We start from the raw sequence: 19,620 nt of genomic DNA on the forward strand, positions 1-19,620 counted from the left end.
CTTTACATTTAGAGTCCAACTTTCTTATTTAGCATTGAGAGGAAACGGGAATTATGTCTATAAAGCTTAATGAAGAGGATACGTAATGGTGTTCCCAATGGTAGTCCGTTGTCAGCTTAGAGTCAGTTTTCGAGGTTAAGCTGGTTACGTTTTTTATCTCCTGCTGTGGACATATTACCTCCTCGAGGCATTGCGGTGCTGGTTTCAAGTTCCAAAACAAATTCATATCCTTAAATTGTAAATATTTTTGGTTTAAAGTAAAACTTACATCTTAATTTAATGGATTTTATTTGCCTTCATTTTACCATGTCTTTACTCAGTTACAACTATTAATGAATAGTAGACGTTTTACATTACCTTTATTCAATTAAAATGATTAATGAACAGATAGTTTCGCTACACACATTTTCACATATTCAAGCTTTCAACTACGCAACCTTCGTAGTAAATGGAATATATTAAGTTAATTTTTTTTATGGTGTTTTTACGTTGCATGGAACCAGTGGTTATTCAGCAACGGGACCATCGGCTTTACGCGACTTCCGAACCACGTCGAGAGTGAACTTCTATCACCAGAAATACACATCTCTCACTCCTCAATGGAATGGCCAAGAATCGAACCCGTGACCACAGAGGGTTCGATTCTCGGCCATTCCATTGAGGAGTGAGGAGAGATGTGTATTATAACAGAACTTTCTATTGGCCTCCTAATTATCCCGAGGCCATTTCTAATGGCTTTTAGTCGTAGCTCTAAACCTTCTATTGGCCTTTTTGGTAGGCAAGGATTACTATTGGCCTTTTTTCCGTAGGTATGGACCTCTCCCCTGATATTTTACCTCGATATGAACCTTTCTATTGACTTGTTCCATAAGTACTGAACTTTCTAATGGCGGTCGTTTGTAACCTCTTTTGGATCTAGCCGTGACTCACTGACTTGAGCATACCAATTTAGGCCTGAGAGAGAGAGAGAGAGATTTTGAAGTTGTTAAATACTAAAATGAGGGAGAGGAGATGAGGGGGGGGGGGGGGGCGAGCACAGAGGATGGAGGAACCAGCGTTATAGATACAGAATACATGAGAGATTATTAAGGAAAATGAAGAATGGTAAATCACCAGATTATTAAAAGCTATATGTGAAGAGGAAGAAATTTGTTTTGTTTGTTTGGAACCAGTGGTTATTCAGCAACGGGACCAACGGCTTTGCGTGACTTCCGAACCACGTCGACAGTGATCTTCTACCACCACAAATACACATCTCTCACTCCTCAATAGAATGGCCGAGATCGAACCCGCGACCACCGAGGTAGGACGCTAATACCATACCAACCACGCCGCTGAGGCGCTTGGAAGAAATGCCATTGGACTGGAAGGAGAGTAATAATGGTATACAGGAGATGGCGATGTCATGGATTGTGGTAACTACAGAGGAATCAAACTAACAGAGTATGGCTTGAAAGTTTTAAGACAGAAGACTGGATGATAGATTAAGTGTGTAAAGATCGGGAAACAGCAGTGTGGATTCATATGAGAGGAAGAGGGACAGTAGATGCCATCTTCATAAGATAGCTACATGAAAAGAGGCTACAGGGAAACCAGGAGCTCTATCGTACAATCATAGATGTAGAGAAAGCATATCTAAGGCCCCGTCCACACGGTCGAGCTTTGGTCGACGAACTTTGTCCGATGTGACGTCAAAAGCGGAGAAACAGCGAGAAAAGTCAGAACTTTGCCGCGGTTTCTCCGCTTCTAACGTCACATCGAACAAAGTTAGTCGAGCAAAGCTCGGTCGTGTGGACGGGGCCTTAGAATCCCAAGAGAAGTGATGTTTTGGTGTTTAAGGAAAAGGAAAGTCCCAGAAAAGTTGGTTAGGCTGGTCGAGCTGATATATAAAAGATCGTGCACAAGTGATGACTGCAGTTGGGGAAAACAGAAATCTTTGAAGTTAGTGTTGGACTACACCAGGGGTCAGCATTAAGCCCATTTTTGTTTGTGCTGGTACGCCAATGATCTGGTGATTACTGCTGATAATGAGGACGACCTACAGAGAAGGGTTGGGGAAGTCTTTAAAGAGGAGTGGCTTAAAAGTGAATGTGAAAAGCCAAGAGGGGGATGCGAGGCTGAAGTTGACAGTAGGATAAAAGCTGCATGGGGTAAGTGGAGAGAGGTAGCTGGAGTGGTATGTGTTAAGAAAATGCCACTCAAGCTAAAAGTCAAGACATATAACACAAGTGGTAAGACCAGTGTTAATGTATGGAGCAGAAACATGGGCTCAAAGAAGAAAAGAGGAAGTAAAGCTTGAGAGAACAGAGATGAGAACGCTGAGGTGGATTATGGGTATATCACTGCATGAGAATAGAAAACGATGAAATAAGAAGGGCAGGCAGGCTTCGTAGAGAGGTGATAAGAGTGTCACGATTGAGATGGTACGGGCCATGGGATGAGGATGGGTGACGAGGAGAGTGAAGAGGGCTTGGGAGGAACCTGTTAAGGTGTGTTCACACGGTCGAGCTTTGGTCGACGAACTTTGTCTGATGTGACGTCAGAAGCGGAGAAACAGCGAGAAAAGTCAGAACCTTGCCGCGGTTCCTCCGCTTCTGACGTCACATCAAACAAAGTTCGTCGAGCAAAGCTCGGCCGTGTGGACGGGGCCTTAGAGGAAGATCGAGAGGGCGACAGAGAATTAGATGGTGAAGGAAGATATGGAGAGATGTAGTTTGGTGGAGGATGATGCTGTTCGTATAACCATTAAGGGCATAGATCTAAAGAGACAGAGTTGCTGTTGCTATAACCATGAATAACAAAGACCTGAGGACATTGCATTGCTGTTGCTATAACCATGCATGAAGATATGACATTTGCCATTGTTCGTGTCAAACCTAAACTCCTTTTGTTACCTCGTATTCAACTTAAGACACACATTAAGGAGTTAGGAAATCCTGGTCCCTGAGAGAGAGAGAGAGAGAGAGAGAGAGAGAGAGAGAGAGAGAGAGAGAGAGAGAGAGAGAGAGAGAGAGCAAAATGTATTTATTACCAATTAATAAAACAGACATTTATTTAAAATAACTATGAAACTATCATATTCATAACTAATGACCCTTAATTCTTAAGCCCCACAACCTTTCAAGCAACAAATGTTTACAATGTGAATTGTTTTACCACATACATATATGTAATCGTAATATTGTAAGTCTTCATACAATTTTCATTTTATCCATAAAGAAAAACATGAAAGCACTTTTCCTATAGTACTAACACAACACCTTAACTCGGCCTAAATCGTGTGTAGTGTCAAGTCTCAGGCACCATAATCCACTGTAGATGAAAAAGAAACAGCTATTTATTGTCAAACTAAAAAATATAAATGATTCTGACAATTTTCTTCAAATTATTCGTTTCCAATACATAACGTAAGTTGTTGGCTGAAAGATTTACAATCACTCAAGATATGTCCGAGTTATTCTTCACTTGCATCCTGGGATTACGTCATAAAGGTTATTCTTACACGAATGTGACCAATGTGAAGATGGGGTCATATTACTTCAATGGAGAACACCATAACACAACAGTAAATTGTTATTTTAATCTGTCATTGCCATTTTCCACAACAGCACTTGTGGTTAAGATCAGAATAAGGCCACTTTGTCCGCAAGTAATGGATTTGTGCATAAAAAAATTGCATTGGTTACTCACAAAACCTGGTTAAACTAAGCAGGAGGGAACTTAGTTACTCTAATGCCAAGCAGGTGTAACATGCCAAAAGAGACCAAGGGAAACTCATAGGATATATAAGCAAAAAGAAAGAGCAGGCTCCAAAGGTAAAATGCTTTATATAGTGCAAACCCTGCCAAAAAAAAGTGAATGAATTCTGAAAGGTACGATGCACGAAAACCTCTTACAGGAGTGTTACTAGGACTATGAAATGATGCAGAAGCTCTTGGAACTGTGGAATCCAAGGTAAATGAAACATCTCTACAGGTAGCGCAACCAACGCCAGAGAATAGTCAGTAAAAAAAAAAAAAAACTAAATAAAAACAATCACAAAAAATTTGTTAACTGACCAGGATAAGCAGCAGTAAGAGCTGTAATTGCTAAAATAGCAAGACTTTTAAACCTCAAAAAATAAAATAAACAATATCGGGAAGTGAACACTGATTAAACAAAATAACCAAAAAAGTATTAACAAATCCACCAACGGTTTAACCAGACCAGAGTTGACATTTGTAACTCTTCAGAAGGATGGCCTGATGGGTCTGTTCTTGACGAACATCTTAAGCTTTTATACAAGACATGAAACTCGAAAATTTCATGACTAGATAACAAAAATTGTTGAACTTGCACAAACAGATGACCAATTCACTAGGAAGAGGTACTGAACCAATAAAAAAAGAAGCAAGTTGAACTGGGTCATACACATCACACATATTCCCAGTCACAAAGACCCAACAAAATAAGGAATGGGTACTGTCTGGGTTAAGTTCTTGGCCAGGGAAAGGAAGAAAGGATATCACCGAGTCAGAGGAAGATGCTGACAGTCATAGAAAAGGACACTGAACTTGGAAATGTAGGAAGAACTGGAAAGAGAAAAGTTGCTCAAACCAGGATCTGAAGGGATCTCTGAAATTGACAAAAGGCCACAATCCCTTAAAAGCTGGATCACTTCCAGAGAGGTTTATCAAGGAGTTCCATCCCACTGTTACAGAAAAGGATACCAGTTCTTGAACGGACAAAATGTATGATCTTAACGGGTATTATTGTACTATACAAGATGACAATGGTTGTAAATACTTATCAAGAAAGAGTAATAGCAATAAACTATGTATAATAAAAATGGAATTACTTGTCCTGAGAATGTGAATTTTGAATTCCACAATCAGAAGAATAATGAGGGACAGGAAATATCTTATTTACCAATTCCAGGATGGAACAGAATACAAAATTTAGGCCAAAGCCCAACCAGTGGCACCTATGAGGTCATTCAGTGCCCAAACAAATGAGAGAAGGCAAAGCCTTATTAATAATGTTTACCAGGATGATTATCAGTAACCTTGAGAGGGCCCTATACTATGATGTCACACACCACACAAATAAGGCTAAGTTAAAAGGTTTCTATATAAACCACAGTAGATTACAGTGTCTATGATGCCACACAGCACACGAATAAGGTTAAACGTTAATAGGTTTCTATGTAAACCAAAGCAAGTCCAAACCAGAGTAAACATTTTGACATACAGAATATGATACAATTGCTGCCACATAAGAAATAACCTTAAGACCTCAAACAAAATACTTCTAAAAGGCATTTACTCATTCATGAAAGTTAACAACAAGTCTTTTAAAAACCATAATTACTCATAAATCGCCATTGATATTTTCAATGTTTACTAAAATGTCCTCAGGAGCCAACAAAGTAAAGATTCAACTATCCCAAAATACTGCAAATTGCTCCTCACACTAAAAACAGATAAGGTAATTTATAACTTAAGGCACTTTACAATTATACAGTTTGTTTGTTTTGTTTGTATGGTGCTTTTACGTTGCACGGAACTAGTGGTTATTCAGCAAAGGGACCAACGGCTTTACGTGACTTCCGAACCACGTCGAGAGTGAACTTCTATCACCAGAAATACACATCTCTCACTCCTCAACGGAATGGCCGAGAATCGAACCAAGACCTCAAAGACACTATAATACGCTTGCAAACCTTGCCTAAGGATATATACTTATATATTCCCACCTAGCCTGTAAGGTATGTTTTTTAAACAGAAAATTTTAATCCTATCTAATAAATTGTGATTGTCAAAAAACTTGAAAACTTGTAAATGAGTCACTGAAAAATGAAGACACTGCCACAATTCGGTAAGATGGGAAGTTAGACAGATGAAGAAAGGAAGATCACTAGGTGTTGACAACTTAATCAGAGAGAGATGTCTCAAAATAACCTTTGCAAGATGAAAGACTGGAATGGAAAGCTGATGACTGAAAACCAAAGCAAACATAATTATGCATGGAACCACATGAGAGATAAAGATAAAAATGCACAAATTACAAGACAAGAGAAAAGTCTATGCATCTAACCTCATGTGAGCCTGACTTGGAATGTGAGTAGGGTGTAAAATACAAGCAGGGAATTTACTCCACAGTCCTAACCGTTTAAGGAAGCAGAAAAAGACCATCTTAAAATTGGCCTGGGGTAAATACGACAAGAAGGTATAACCTGGGACCCGAGCACATTATATATGGTACTAAGGATTCCCTTTGATGTCCATTCAACCCCAAAAGCAGTGCCTTGTGCTCTTTGCCGTCTAACTTCTGTAAATTTACCTTCTTATTCAAAATCAAATCCTTGACAGAAGTCTAAAGAATTTTGTTGTGACTCAATGACCATCTGACTTTATGGAAAGCGTAAGACTCCAATCTCTGTTTTGTAGTTGAGTGGACAGCTTTTATAAGTAATGTCGCTTTACTCTACTGCTCCAACATACTCCTAGAGTTACTTGTAAAATGTTTAACTCTAGAAGACAGAGCAAATTAAAACCTATAACCAAATACAACATTTTTTCAATCAATGTTTTCTTGCAGGCATAAGTGAGCCACAGACTGAAGATGTTTCCAACTTGGACTATCTTTGAAGAATGTTTCCAACGAACAATCTTGTAACTTGAGGGCTGTCGACGATGGAGAAGAATTTCCATACAACCTGAAATGAAAGGAATCTGTATAAATTCAATGGCATAATTTAAGACACTTTTCCATACAACAAAATGACTGGTAACAAAAAATACCCTTCCCTTGAGAGTTCATCCGCTGGATGGTGAACAGGAATTTTTCTCATCTGTAAATACCTATTTGAATAAGAACAACCGACGGTAGACTTTTATACACTTATATGAAGCTATAAAAACAACTCTTGCACAAAATATTAGCAGGTTTGCATTATATGCCCATTCACGGAATACACAAAGCTTTTGTCTAACCTTCACATAACCCATAAAAGCAGCAGTTACCTGTGAGTTATGAAGGACTTGCTGAAGGACAATTGTTTTCGCAAATGAATGAGTATAATGTCCCGAGAAGGAGTGTCTCAATCTGCGCTTACATTTTCTCAGTTCGGTTTGAGTTGCCTGATTACTATTACCTGCCACCCTTCATCTGCATTTGATAATGAACCTCTTCCATATTCTGTTGCAGATGAGCTGTACAGTTTAGGTAAGGTTCAAGGGCAATAAAACTTTTAAGCCATCCTTATACCGATAAAGAGTATACTCTGTATTTTTCCATCTGTCCATCCGCCCGTGGTAGTCGCGCATGGTAACACTGCGTCCGGCTTTAAATAGTTACGCTATGTCTAAGTTTTATGTAAATAAAAGGATATCTGGGTGTACATTTGCAACTGAAAAGTGTTTTAATAATTTACTGTATGCGAATTACACCGTTAATATTGAAAAAGGATATTACTATTATTGTTGAGTGTAAGCTGAATATAACTCTAAAGCCCGGGACGCAGTGTTACCATACGCAAACACCACAGGCGGGCGGACAGATGGAAAAAAAACCGAGTATAGGAGGCTTCTTTGCATCAGCACTGCTGGACACACCAGCAGAATCTAGGAAAAAAGGTACCGTTATGTATTCTAGTTTTACAACCTAACCACGGTCTTTGGCAAGTGATACTTGAATGGTATTACTGTACAATTTGCAGGTGTATAATATAGTTATTAAAATCAAAATAACCACGCTTGAATGGCTTTGCAAGAGGACTTTAACGTCACTGCATAAACAAGGGAACAATGGTATTTGAATACTTTGCAGGCGGCCACTTCACACAAAAATTTTCTCTTACTGAACCAAGACTGGGATGTTGAAAAAGTTCATTGCAGAGTTGCATGACCAATAAACACTTCATGTGTGACTGGGCATTTTCTAGTCAACAAAATAAGAACACATATAGTATGTGCATCCTTAGAAATAATATTAGATTACACACCAATACAATTTGAAAATTGAAATACTTTCCCTTGCGCTAAAGTCCAACACTTAGGTCTAATCGCATCTTTTCCAAAGACTGAAAATCATTCACACACATTCAGCCTCTTTCACTAAAAAATCACCATATTCCTTTCATCCTTCAGGCAGTTAAGGGAGGAGGTACCAAAATGTTTAAATGGCCAATTCAAACTAGCTAAGTCATAATTAGTAAAGGGTAAAACCTGTTTGCTAAAAGGGGATTTTTGTATTCGATACAGTAGCCTCTTTCACACACCTCAAAAACAAGTGCTTCAGCACATCTTGACAGCAACTTTCATTTATTTTCGAAGGCTATTGTAAACCAGCTATACCAAAATCCAAGCTTAGAGAGCAAAGCTGTGTGGTGACCAACCTGTTTTAAGAAAACAAAACGCAACAGCTATGCTAGCACAGATGCCACAAAACAGCACTTATATCCTTACATGCAATATGATGCAGAGTACTGCTTTAATACAAAAATGTAGAGCAGTTTTGTTTTTCCCAAGTCCCTAAACTTGTCCCTGGTGAAGACTGATCATATAAAAAGGTCCCAAACATTATTCTTTGCTATTTGCCACTTCTGGAAATCCGGTGAGTCAGAACACATAGGATATACACAGGATACATCCTCCAACTGGTGTCACAGAATTATCTGGTTTGTACCTATGCATTTTGTAATATGTATCAAGCCGAACACTGGGGCACTTTGGCCTTTCAGCACTTAGAGAGTAAGGCCCAGTCCACACGGTCGAGCTTTGGTCGACGAACTTTTGTCCGATATGACGTCAGAAGCGGAGAAATAGCGAGAAAAGTCAGAACCTTGCCGCGGTTTCTCCGCTTCTGACGTCACATCGAACAAAGTTCGTCGAGCAAAGCTCGGCCGTGTGGACGGGGCCTAAGATAAGGAGATCCAGAAAAGTCCCAAAGTTTCCATTGGAACTGTGACTATGACAAGCTTGGAAGGGTAACAATGTTTAGCCTGACCAAAGAGTACAATCATCCAGAAAGTTGGCTTCAAAGATTTCGTATTAAATGTGGGGTGATAACTGCAGCATAGAAACCCTTTGAGTACAAGGTATAACCTAAGTCACCATCCACGCCTAACAATTCGGGTTATAACCTGCAAAAAATGCAATAACCTTGCAATGGTCATTACATGAGGCCATTTTGATTCCTAATAGCAATCATACTAACCAAATATTTTAGGCTGCAACTTGGAAATTTTCGGTCAACTTCTTAAATGGAATGTGGTCCATGGTTGATGCATGGGAGCACTTGCAAAGATTTACTGTGCAACTTGAGAAATGTCTTTGCTGTGATGGTCCACGTCAAAAACTCGATCTGGGAAAAAAATACCATCATGAAATACTGTGACATATAACAGCTTGATATAGTGAATTGTAACACACACTGATTTTGAATATCTTGTTTCAGGTGTCATTTCTGATTCCAAGAGAAAATCACAACCGACATTACGAAAATCATGAGAAAATCCACATTTCGTTTGCTATTACACTAGAAAAACCCTTTGGACAACTTACCAAACTTAGGAGAGGGGCATCGATTTGGGACAGGATGTTTACCTCAACAAACTGCCAGCGGATATCTGACTTCTCTCTCGGTTCTCTCTGAATTAGCAGTTCCAGCTGTAGGGGAGCAAGGACGCTTTCCGACATGATTAAAAAATGTCAGCCTGCAAGGGAAGTCACCAGATATTAAATTTTAAACCCTGCAAGATACCTCAAACTACAAGCTGGACAGTTATGTAACTGAAAATCCTACGTATAGGATATCATAAGCCCACAGCATAACAAATGTTAATCCTTTGGAACATCGTAAGTCCACAGCATAAAGGATGTTAATCCTATGGGACATAGTAAGTCCATGGCATAACAGATGCTAATCCTATGGGGCATCGTAAGTCCATGGCATAACAGATGTTAATCCTATAGGACATCGTAAGTCCATCGCATAATGGATATTAATCCTATGGGACATCGTAAGTCCACAGGATGGGAAGTCCTACAGCCTAAATATTAAAAAAAAAAAAACTGGCATAAAGTCAACATATCCACAGGATCTCTAGATATATACATGAAGGTCCTTGGCACAGAATTGTACTACTCTATCCTTCAGAATGATCTACATAGCTTCCTGGCATGTGTAAATCTTATAGGATGCTTGGACTAAGTCAAGTGCATGTCGTCTATAATTCAAACCCTGTAGGATATTTTGACATGTCTAACCCTTCCTGAACTCAGTTTTAAGTCTTTAAATTATAAAAGGTAGATCTAGGGTACTTATCCGCGGTGGCCTAGACTATGGCAGTTGCGGTTTTTATATGCAGTTTTACCTACTGAACAAGAATTTTAAGTAATATTTATTCGGACGACTGTAATTAACCCCCCAGGGGACAGTACTAAACACGGTGAAATACATTGGACGCCCCAATCCCTAGTGGATGTCGTATCAGCGGTTACGTTCCTTGCAGTCCATGTGAACTGCTTCTGTAGAAATACCTTGAAAGGCGTAATAGGAGAATACTGAGGATAGAGGAAAGATGGAAGCGAATATGAAAGGCAGAGGGGCAGTAAAAGGAACGAAAGGGTTTGCGGCCACTATAGGGAAGCCGTGGACGATGCAAAGAACCTTAAATAATGCCTACAGTGCTTTGCACGAGGCGCACAGACAAATCTAAGCCCCTACGAAGAAATTCCTATTAGCCTAAGGTAAGGTTACTAGGCTACGATTATCAGCCTGGCATTTGATTCGTTAATACTAATAGGCCGTACTACAAGAGGCCCTTAAAATAAGCAAATTTTCACTAAAAAAAAAACACCAAATTGGACCATAAATTTCCCCGAAATCACATTAAATATAAAAGTAAATCGAAATATATCTATTTTTGTCATTAATAAACCCAATGAATCATATTTTTCGTGAATATACCTATAATTTAATTTATATTTTTGGTAAATACTATATATTTTTATGTCATAAATATATTTTGGATTATTTTTACCATTATATACCAAAAAGGGTCAAATACCGACTTTCGTAAATGACCTTTGTCCTACCCTAAACTACCTAACGCTATTTAATAAGATAGTATTGGACTATGTACCTTCAGGATAGAGTTAACAGACAAATAACCACCTTTAAAAACTGCGAAGGACCAAGCCCCAGCATCCTGGACAAATATATTCGCCATATTGGTTTAAATAAATCAAATAAACCCAATAACTTCACTCATAGGAAAGTAGTCTTATCAGAGAACGATTACCCTAAGGTACCCCATTAAAAAGTCGGCACAAGTTTTAGGTCATTTTAAGCGATTATATACGCCATTTATGACATATATATGAGATGGAATCGTTAAAATATAGTTTGCTGATTGTTATTTGTGGCTTACAGATCGTTTGTAGGAGGAGGAGTGGCGAAAATTGAGGAAAATATGATCACGAATTTACGATGACAGGTGTCACGTTAGACAGCTAGATGGCAGATGGAGGAGGAACAGAGGGAGGAAGACGGTTGGCAGTGTGACCAGATGGATTATTCGGGAAGACCTTCGGCTCGTAAAATAATTCGTTATTTTCCGTAATTATTATAATAATCAACGCCAGTAATGATGTATTATTTCCTATATTATAAAATAATTTAGTCAATAATTATATATTACAACTTGTATTATATATTTAAAGTATGGTACTGGTTAATTAAAGACTTAAGACTTGATTGACGGAGGGTTAGAGGCACACCCGTATCTGGCAATACTGCTAAACTTACACTATGCGCAATTCTTTGAATTAAATATACAAAAATCTAATACTATATATATATATATATATATATATATATATATATATATATATATATAATCAAATTTATTAAAAATAAACCTAAAAATTATTTATAACTCAATTTTGTAAATAAAACTTATTTTTATGCAACTCTAGACGCATAGAGACTGATTTAATATTTCGTGAACGACTCTCTCTCTCTCTCTCTCTCTCTCTTTGCTTTACGATATATAACAATACTAAAATGATGCAACCAGCAACTGTACGAGAGAGAGAGAGAGAGAGAGAGAGAGAGAGAGAGAGAGAGAGATTGAAACCAAGCCCCTCTTGACATCTTTTCCTCACCCCCTCTTCAGGATATCTCTTCCGAAGGGCAATTTCGTTTGAAGTGTCCCAATATTTAAGCTTCGATATGGGCCAATAGAAAGGCTCTCTTCTCTCTCTCTCTCTCTCTCTCTCTCTACTAATATATAGTAAATATTCTCTCTCTAGGTCAATATAGGACAATGGATGTGTTAGACTATAGGCCTAATTATTTTTTTCCAGATCACGAAGGTCTATGGAGACAGTCTCATATCTAGGCATACTTTGTGTTTTTTATGTATTATTTTTATTTCTACCCATTTAATCTTCCTTTACAGCTGTTCAATTCCTCCAACTTGGATTTGTTGCCTTCAAAGTTTAATAATACTGTGTCAGTTTATATATATGAGTCTATAGCAAAATATATGTCTGTTTTCAGTAGTACAACTGGTTAAGGCATTGTGGGTCTATTTTTCTCACCCCCTTTACAGGGAGGAGAGTCTACCCCTAAGAAAAAGGTTCCTACCCTTAAAAAGGGTATCTGAGAGAGAGAGAAAGAGTATAGTATCTCCCTTAATACAATCTACAGTAAGTTGGAAATATATTAAAATTCATGAATCAAACCACTTTTATTTCAAAGTAATTTGCAATAAATAAACAATTACTTAAGGGATATAATTTATACCGAACAAATAAATAAATCACTAATTACATTTAAAAATAACAAATATAATCCTATTTTGTCCAAAGAATATTATTAATATTCATTTAAATTCAAATTTACATTTTTCTCTTTAAGTTTCTTTCTGATCCGCTTCGCTATCTTCTTCCTGAGTCTCTTAACTTTCTTTTTAACTTTCTTTTTAGCTTTCTTTTTAGCTTTCTTCTTCTTCTTCTTCCTCTTCTTCTTCTTCTTCTTTCGCTTCTTCCTCCGCTTCTCGTTCCGCCTCTTTGACCGGAGCACCTCGCTGGTGCCCTTCGCTTTCCCCAGTCTCCCTGCCTGCTCTTGTACTTTCTCTTCCCTTCTCTTTGCCTTCGCAGCACTCGAGTTACCCACCCCGACGGCCTTCTGCTTCTTTGCCGTCGGCGAGTAAGACGAACAGAAGACTGAGTCTTCGGTGTGGGCATAGATCCAGTCCATGAATTTGCTCAGCTTGGTGTAAACACCTGTCAGAAAGAGAGAGAAAGTGGATTTGCTTTCAGAGTTGGGACACATGTTCGGTTACACCTGTCAATCAGGTATATAGGCCTGGCAAGTTTGATTGAGATCCGTCCAACCATTCTCGAGGTGTTATGGGTCAAAGTGATATTTTTCTCGCCAAGATCCGTCCATTGGTTATTGAGTCAGTCAGCAAATAATAGCATTATTCAGCAATATCTGTCTAACCATTCTCGAGATACCTTGTTGAGAGATAGACAGACTCACAAAACAGATATTCCGTCAAGATCCGCCAACCCGTTCAAGATATTCCGGGATCAAGTTAAGACACTGACCTGGATAGTCAGTTAGCTGATAAACAGACACACACACAAAACAGATAATCTGTTAACAGTCAAACAAATTTCAAAAACTTCACCAAGATCCGCCAACCCGTTCTCGAGTTATTTGGGGATTGAGTGAAGAAACTGACCTGGATAATCAGGTAGCCCGCAACCGACCCCCCAACTCGTGATGCCAATGATGAAGTATCGGTTGGTGGCTGTATCCTTCCAGACCAAAGGACCTCCGGAGTCTCCCTGGAACGATTTTTTAAGGGACAGTTATCCAGGAATAGGATATTACGGGTCACGACTAAGAGAGAAAGTTCGAGAGAGAGAGAGAGAGAGAGAGAGAAAGAGATTAAGCTCACCTGACAAGCGTCAGTTCGATCCCCGTAAGCGCAAAACATCTTAGAAGTAATTTGGTCCGGCGAAAGTTTGAAGTTGTTCCGACAGCTGTTCATGGATATAACTGCAATAAAAAAAAAATTAATATAAATTTTTTTCCTTCAGAGGCCGACGGCAGGGGCGAGCCAATGCCCTTACCTAGCCCGGGAAGTGTTAGCAAAGAGAGAAAGAGAGAGAGAGAGAGTGGTCCTACACCCAAAACTCACCCTTCAAGGAGGTGTACCGCAGGACGGGAGACCCTAACTTGTCTTTGCTGTGCTCTTTCCCCCAACCCATGACCTGGACCTTCTCCCCGTAGAAGGCCAGGTCATACGGGGTCAGGCAGATGGGGCTGACCCGCCAGGTCAGCTTGAGTTGCTCGCCCAGCCTCAGGAGGGACAGGTCGTTGTTTGTGGATTTGGGGTCGTACCTATGGAGGGGATCAGATCGCATACACGTTTAAAAGTACACTTACGTACACACAAACATATATACACAAACCAACACACACATACACACACTCAAACATATCGGCAAGTTGGCAACATGTTTCAAGAAAAGTTGGCAACATATTTTCAAATAAACTGTGACAGGTTTTAAGACAAGTTGGCAACATGTTTGAAAACAAGTTGGCCACATGTTTTAAAAGAAGTTGGCAGCTTGCTTCAAGAAAATGTTTCAAGGCAAGATGGCCATATATCCAAAGACAACTTGGTGACATGCATTAAGACAATTTGAAATGTTTGGCAGTTAGCCACTGTTTTAAAACAGGATGGCAACATGTCTCCAAACAAGTTGGCAACATGTCTCCAAAACAAGTTGGCAACATGTCTCTAAACAAGTTGGCAACATATCTCCAAACAAGTTGGCAATATGTCTTCAAACAAGTTGGCAACATGTCTCCAAACAAGTTGGCAACATGTCTCCAAACAAGTTGGCAACATGTCTCCAAACAAGTTGGCAACATGTCTCCAAACAAGTTGGCAACATTTTCACTGCGGAATACACCTGAACTTACTGTTCATGTTGTATAATCTCAGCTATCATGATGTAAGTCTCTCTCGAGACGTCGTGAACAGCTAAGTTGTGGTCACCCGCTCTGATGACCAGCTCCTCAGCGAGCCACCTGCATCAGTATAATAAAAATACAGTTGTCAGAGAGAGAGAGAGAGAGAGAGAGAGAGAGAGAGAGAGAGAGAGAGAGAGATTCTCGTCAAAACGGCCTGACGTCACAACCAGCCAAAGGTGAGTTCATTCATCCCTCATAGGCAGCTAGGAGGTCACGTGACCCCAACTGATCTGTCTCGTCACGTGTCTTGAAGGGGGAGGGGGGGGGGGCTGCGGGGGTGGGAGGGGGGTAGGGGAGGAATTGACCCGTGACCTTTCAACAGGATATATCATCCCTCGTAGGATTTAATTTTAATCAGGGAATTATATAGATCTGCTTTGACTTTGTATTTCCTCACCCCAGCTAAATCAAGCTATCCCCCCCACCCCCTCGTGGGATCGACCCCACGTGGAGGCGGCGGGGTAGGGGTGGGGAGGATTATACATTAGAGTTAATCACTCAAAAAGCTACATCTTTGACATTTATTAAACCAGGGAAACGAATTATTATCAGAAGATTCTCTGAAATGTGAAGTGAGGGAAAATATCTTTGGAATTAGTTGACTGAAGGGAAAATGATATCCTCTCTCTCTCTCTCTCTCTCTCTCTCTCCCTCTCTCTCTCTCTCTTCTCTCTCTCCTCTCTCTCTCTTCTCTCTCTCTCTCTCTCTCTCTCTCTCTCTCTCTCTCTCTCTCTCTCTCTCTCTCGTCTGGGAATAAAGTTATTGCACAAAAGATTTACCAAGGGAAAGGTCCTTCCAAACCAAGGGTTTAACTTCATAAAAGACGCCCATTTGGCCACAGACAGAAAAACCACTGTTAAACCCAGTTATTTCGTAAAACTGAAGACTAAACCCAGGGTTTTAACTACACAAAAAACCTCTTAAACCCAATTATTTTATAAAACTGAACACTAAACCAAAGGTTTAACTTCCCAAAAGAATAAAGACAATTAAGCCTCGTTATTTCATAAAACTGAAGACTAAACCAAGGGTTTTAACTACATTAAAAACTTGTTAAACCTAGTTATTTAATAAAACTGAAGACTAAACCAAAGGTTTAACTTCCCAAAAGAAAAAAGACAAACCTAGTTATTTCATAAAACTGAACACTAAACCAAGGGTTTAACTTTCCAAAAGAAAAAGACAATTAAACCTAGTTATTTCATAAAACTGAAGACTAAACCAAGGGTTTCAACTACATAAAATAACTGTTAAACCTAGTTATTTCATAAAAGACACTTAAACCCAGTTATTTCATAAAACTAAAGACTAAACCAAGGGTAAAACCTAAAACCTACCCGTCAGTGCAGTGGGCAGCGGTGATGACGTAATAGTCACTGATAATCGACCCACCACAGTTATGGAAGTGGTCTTTCTTGATCTGGATGGACACCTGAGGAAGGGAACGAGGAATAATTTGGAGAATAATTGATAATAACTGCAACAGAAGAAAGATATAATTATATATACTATACACACATATGTATATATATGCCTAAAAAATCACAGTAGATGCACGTGACTTCATAAATAAGCGAATTCCACAGGAAAATGATAGTCAGACATCCAAGCGCTTTCGTCTTTACTCAGACATTGTCAAAGTTAATGAAGTACAATTGGAAAGAAAGGTCTCAGGTACAGCACAAGATCAAGAATACCAGATGGTTAATTGTCAAAAGGGTAAAAATTAAAAGAGATAATCCAGGATTATCGGATATCACACAGTCACAAACCTAAACAGATTGACCCTAACTGAAATTACAAAGTTTCTTTACTGTCCAAAACATGTTAATATATTCAGTTTTAACATGTTTTGGACTGGAAAGAAACTCTGTAATTTCGGTTGGGGTCAATCTGTTTAGGTTTGTGACCGTGTGATATCCAATAATCCTGGATTATCTCTTTTAATTTTTACCCTTTTGACAATTAACCATCTGGTATTCTTGATCTTGTGTTGTACCTGAGACCTTTCTCTCCAATTGTACTTCATTAACCCCTTGACAATGTCTGAGTAAAGACGAAAAGTGCTTGGATTTCTGACTATCATTTCCCTGTGGAATTCGCTTATGTATATATATATATTATATATATATATATATAGTATATATATATATTGACACAAAAAGGTACTATAGCACTTACCATCCAGGGAAACTCATTTGGGGCGGTCTCTTTCCCATTGACAATTCGAGATTCCGGACTGTTGTAAGCTCCACATTCTGCGATAGAACGGAGTCGTGTACATATACCCAAACGGTAGGACACTTCTATGGTTCTATTTTTGGTTTCAAATTCCTTAAAGTCTATTATTTACATTGTTTATAATCAAAGTATTACGAAGTATCTATAATGAGTGTTTAGATTTAAGATCTCAGAAATTGCTGCTACAGCAAGATGGAGCCGGTTGAATTGAAATGGAACAAGAGATTACTTCAGAAATCATAAAGATTTTCAGTTTGATTATCAATTATTACATCCTCTTTACTATATCAAGCATAGAAGCTTTAAGATTATTTAGGTGGATCTTTTATTCCATGCTTTTTGAGACCAGCTTCTTCCAGCCACACTACGCGTCAAAAGGCTGAACAAACGAACTGATCAGAAAGATGACGAAACTATAAACTCACCGCAGTCCCTTTGTTCAGCATTCTTGGGCTTGGGTCCTCTTCCCGACCTGTCCTTGAACACCAGCTGCTGCAGAATTCTCGTCTCTTCTTCCGTATCGATGAGCTCCTCTTCGAAGCTGTGAATCATGCTGGAGTTATCTCCCAGAGAGGTAGTAGAGTTACGCTCCCCTGCGTAATGGCTGCTCATGATCGCACCCATCCAAACGGCATTGTGGATCTTCATGGATTCGCTCAAATACGGAGGAAGGTCTGGGTCATTTCTGCCGGTTGGGGCATCAAGATTGGTCTGGTTTGTGCTCGCCCCCGCGGGGTACAGCGTGACGTCACTAGAGCCGGCCCTGTCATCACCACCGTTGACCATACCCTTGGGGTACTGTGTGACGTCACTAGAGCCGACCCCGTCATCATAAATGTCCAGTCGTGTTTATGTTACGATCCACCAATAACGTCCCTCCTAGGAAGAGGACGCATCTCGCTTTGTGCTTCCAAGCTACCATGGACATCTTGCGCCTTCTCCGCCTCAGCCCCGAGAGGGAGGGGAGGAGAGAGAGCAAGGGAAAGCATCAAAAGAGCGAGAGGAGCACTTCTTCTTCCTCCTCCTCCTCCTCCTCCTCTTCCTCCTCTTGTGTCTAACCTGGGGCCAAGACGTCTGGCTACCCCCACTTCCATGGTCCTCGTGCGGGAAGAAGATCCCTTGGGATGGTGGGTTCTCTTTTGTCGAAGTCCTCGGCACTTCCTGACGAACTTTTTTTCGCGCCATCTTCCTCTCTTGGAGTCTTCTTCTTCTTCTTCTTCTTCTCGTCCTTTCTTCGGGTTCTCTAAAATAGGGGTGTTAATGAATTTGGGAACTGGGGCAGTGATGGAGTTAAAAAAAGCAAAGTTTCGTTTCGAAGCTAACAGACAATAAACGGGATTGACATAACTAGTTAGCAAGTATTTTAATCCCGGTTCAGATTTATATGTACTCTCTCTCTCTCTCTCTCTCTCTCTCTCTCTCTCTCTCTCTCTCTCTCTCTCTCTCTCTCTATCACAAAGCTTTCTCTCCCATTTTTTAATGTCAGAATTCTGAAATGAAAAAAAGAAAAAAAACATACCAGAACAGGAAAGAGACATGGGAAAATCCTTATTATAACCCATATTAAATGAAGGAGAAAACACGCAAACCATCATAGTGATGAATGCGCAGGGTTTAGTTACGAGTAACTCAAAAAGAAAAATAGAGTACTTAGAAGAACTAACCCAAATTGAAAAGAAAATAGATATAATGAATATAAGTGAAACCTGGTAATTCCCTAAGAGACTGGGAATGATGATCAAATAAAGGGTTCCAAACTTATAGATCAGATAGAAAAAATAGGAATTCAAGTGGGGGAACCGCAATATATGGGAAACAACAAAAACAAAAAACAAGGAAAAATATATGATAAATATAGTAACTCAGAACTGTGAACTAATAGCAGTAGAATTTGAATCTGAAAAATTAATGAACATTAGTAATATATAGACCCCCTAATACTAAAGAGTTTGACTTAATAATAGAAAAAAAATTAGATGATATATGTTAGAAATCACAAGGACTGGACTATTCTCCTATCTGGAGACTTCAACTTTCCTTTCATAGACTGGAAAGAACGAAGAGGAGATTGTGGTTGTACTTATACATATAAAAAAGAGAGTAATAGTAGTGCAGAAGATAAGAGGCAATTCGAAAAGCTATTAGATATGCTGCTAGAATACAACTTCAACAAATAAATCACCTGCCAACAAGAAAGGAAAATACTTTAGACCTAGATTTGTGAACGAGATGAATTATGTTAAAGAAATAATAGTTTATAATGCGAATATTTCAGACCATAATGTCATAGAATTAACAGTTCATTCCAAAGCAAGTGAAAACAGAGATAAGCAA

At 39.2% G+C, this 19,620-nt stretch overlaps 1 protein-coding gene and 1 long non-coding RNA gene across 3 annotated transcripts in view; both read right to left on the reverse strand.

Moving 5' to 3' along the window:
* Positions 1-298: 298 nt before the first annotated feature.
* Positions 299-11,503, reverse strand: LOC135204789 (uncharacterized). The gene is made up of 4 exons (XR_010312343.1): positions 11,417-11,503; positions 9,546-9,697; positions 9,199-9,345; positions 299-6,697 (listed from the first exon to the last, which is right to left on the reverse strand). It is a non-coding gene; the product is annotated as an uncharacterized LOC135204789 (long non-coding RNA).
* A 1,217-nt stretch (positions 11,504-12,720) lies between these two features.
* Positions 12,721-19,620, reverse strand: part of LOC135204790 (uncharacterized) — a 75,597-nt gene continuing 68,697 nt past the window's right edge. For both annotated transcript variants that reach the window (XM_064234966.1, XM_064234965.1), the window contains exons 3-9: positions 17,227-17,303; positions 16,383-16,477; positions 14,995-15,102; positions 14,204-14,406; positions 13,961-14,061; positions 13,742-13,847; positions 12,721-13,277 (exon numbers count right to left, since the gene is read on the reverse strand). In XM_064234966.1, the coding sequence (XP_064091036.1) occupies positions 12,868-13,277; positions 13,742-13,847; positions 13,961-14,061; positions 14,204-14,406; positions 14,995-15,102; positions 16,383-16,477; positions 17,227-17,303 (1,100 nt within the window). In that variant the 3' untranslated portion in view covers positions 12,721-12,867. The remainder of the gene's footprint in view (positions 13,278-13,741; positions 13,848-13,960; positions 14,062-14,203; positions 14,407-14,994; positions 15,103-16,382; positions 16,478-17,226; positions 17,304-19,620) is intronic.

The sequence above is a fragment of the Macrobrachium nipponense genome, chromosome 47 (genome assembly GCF_015104395.2).
Source record: "Macrobrachium nipponense isolate FS-2020 chromosome 47, ASM1510439v2, whole genome shotgun sequence".
Lineage (NCBI taxonomy): Eukaryota > Metazoa > Arthropoda > Malacostraca > Decapoda > Palaemonidae > Macrobrachium > Macrobrachium nipponense.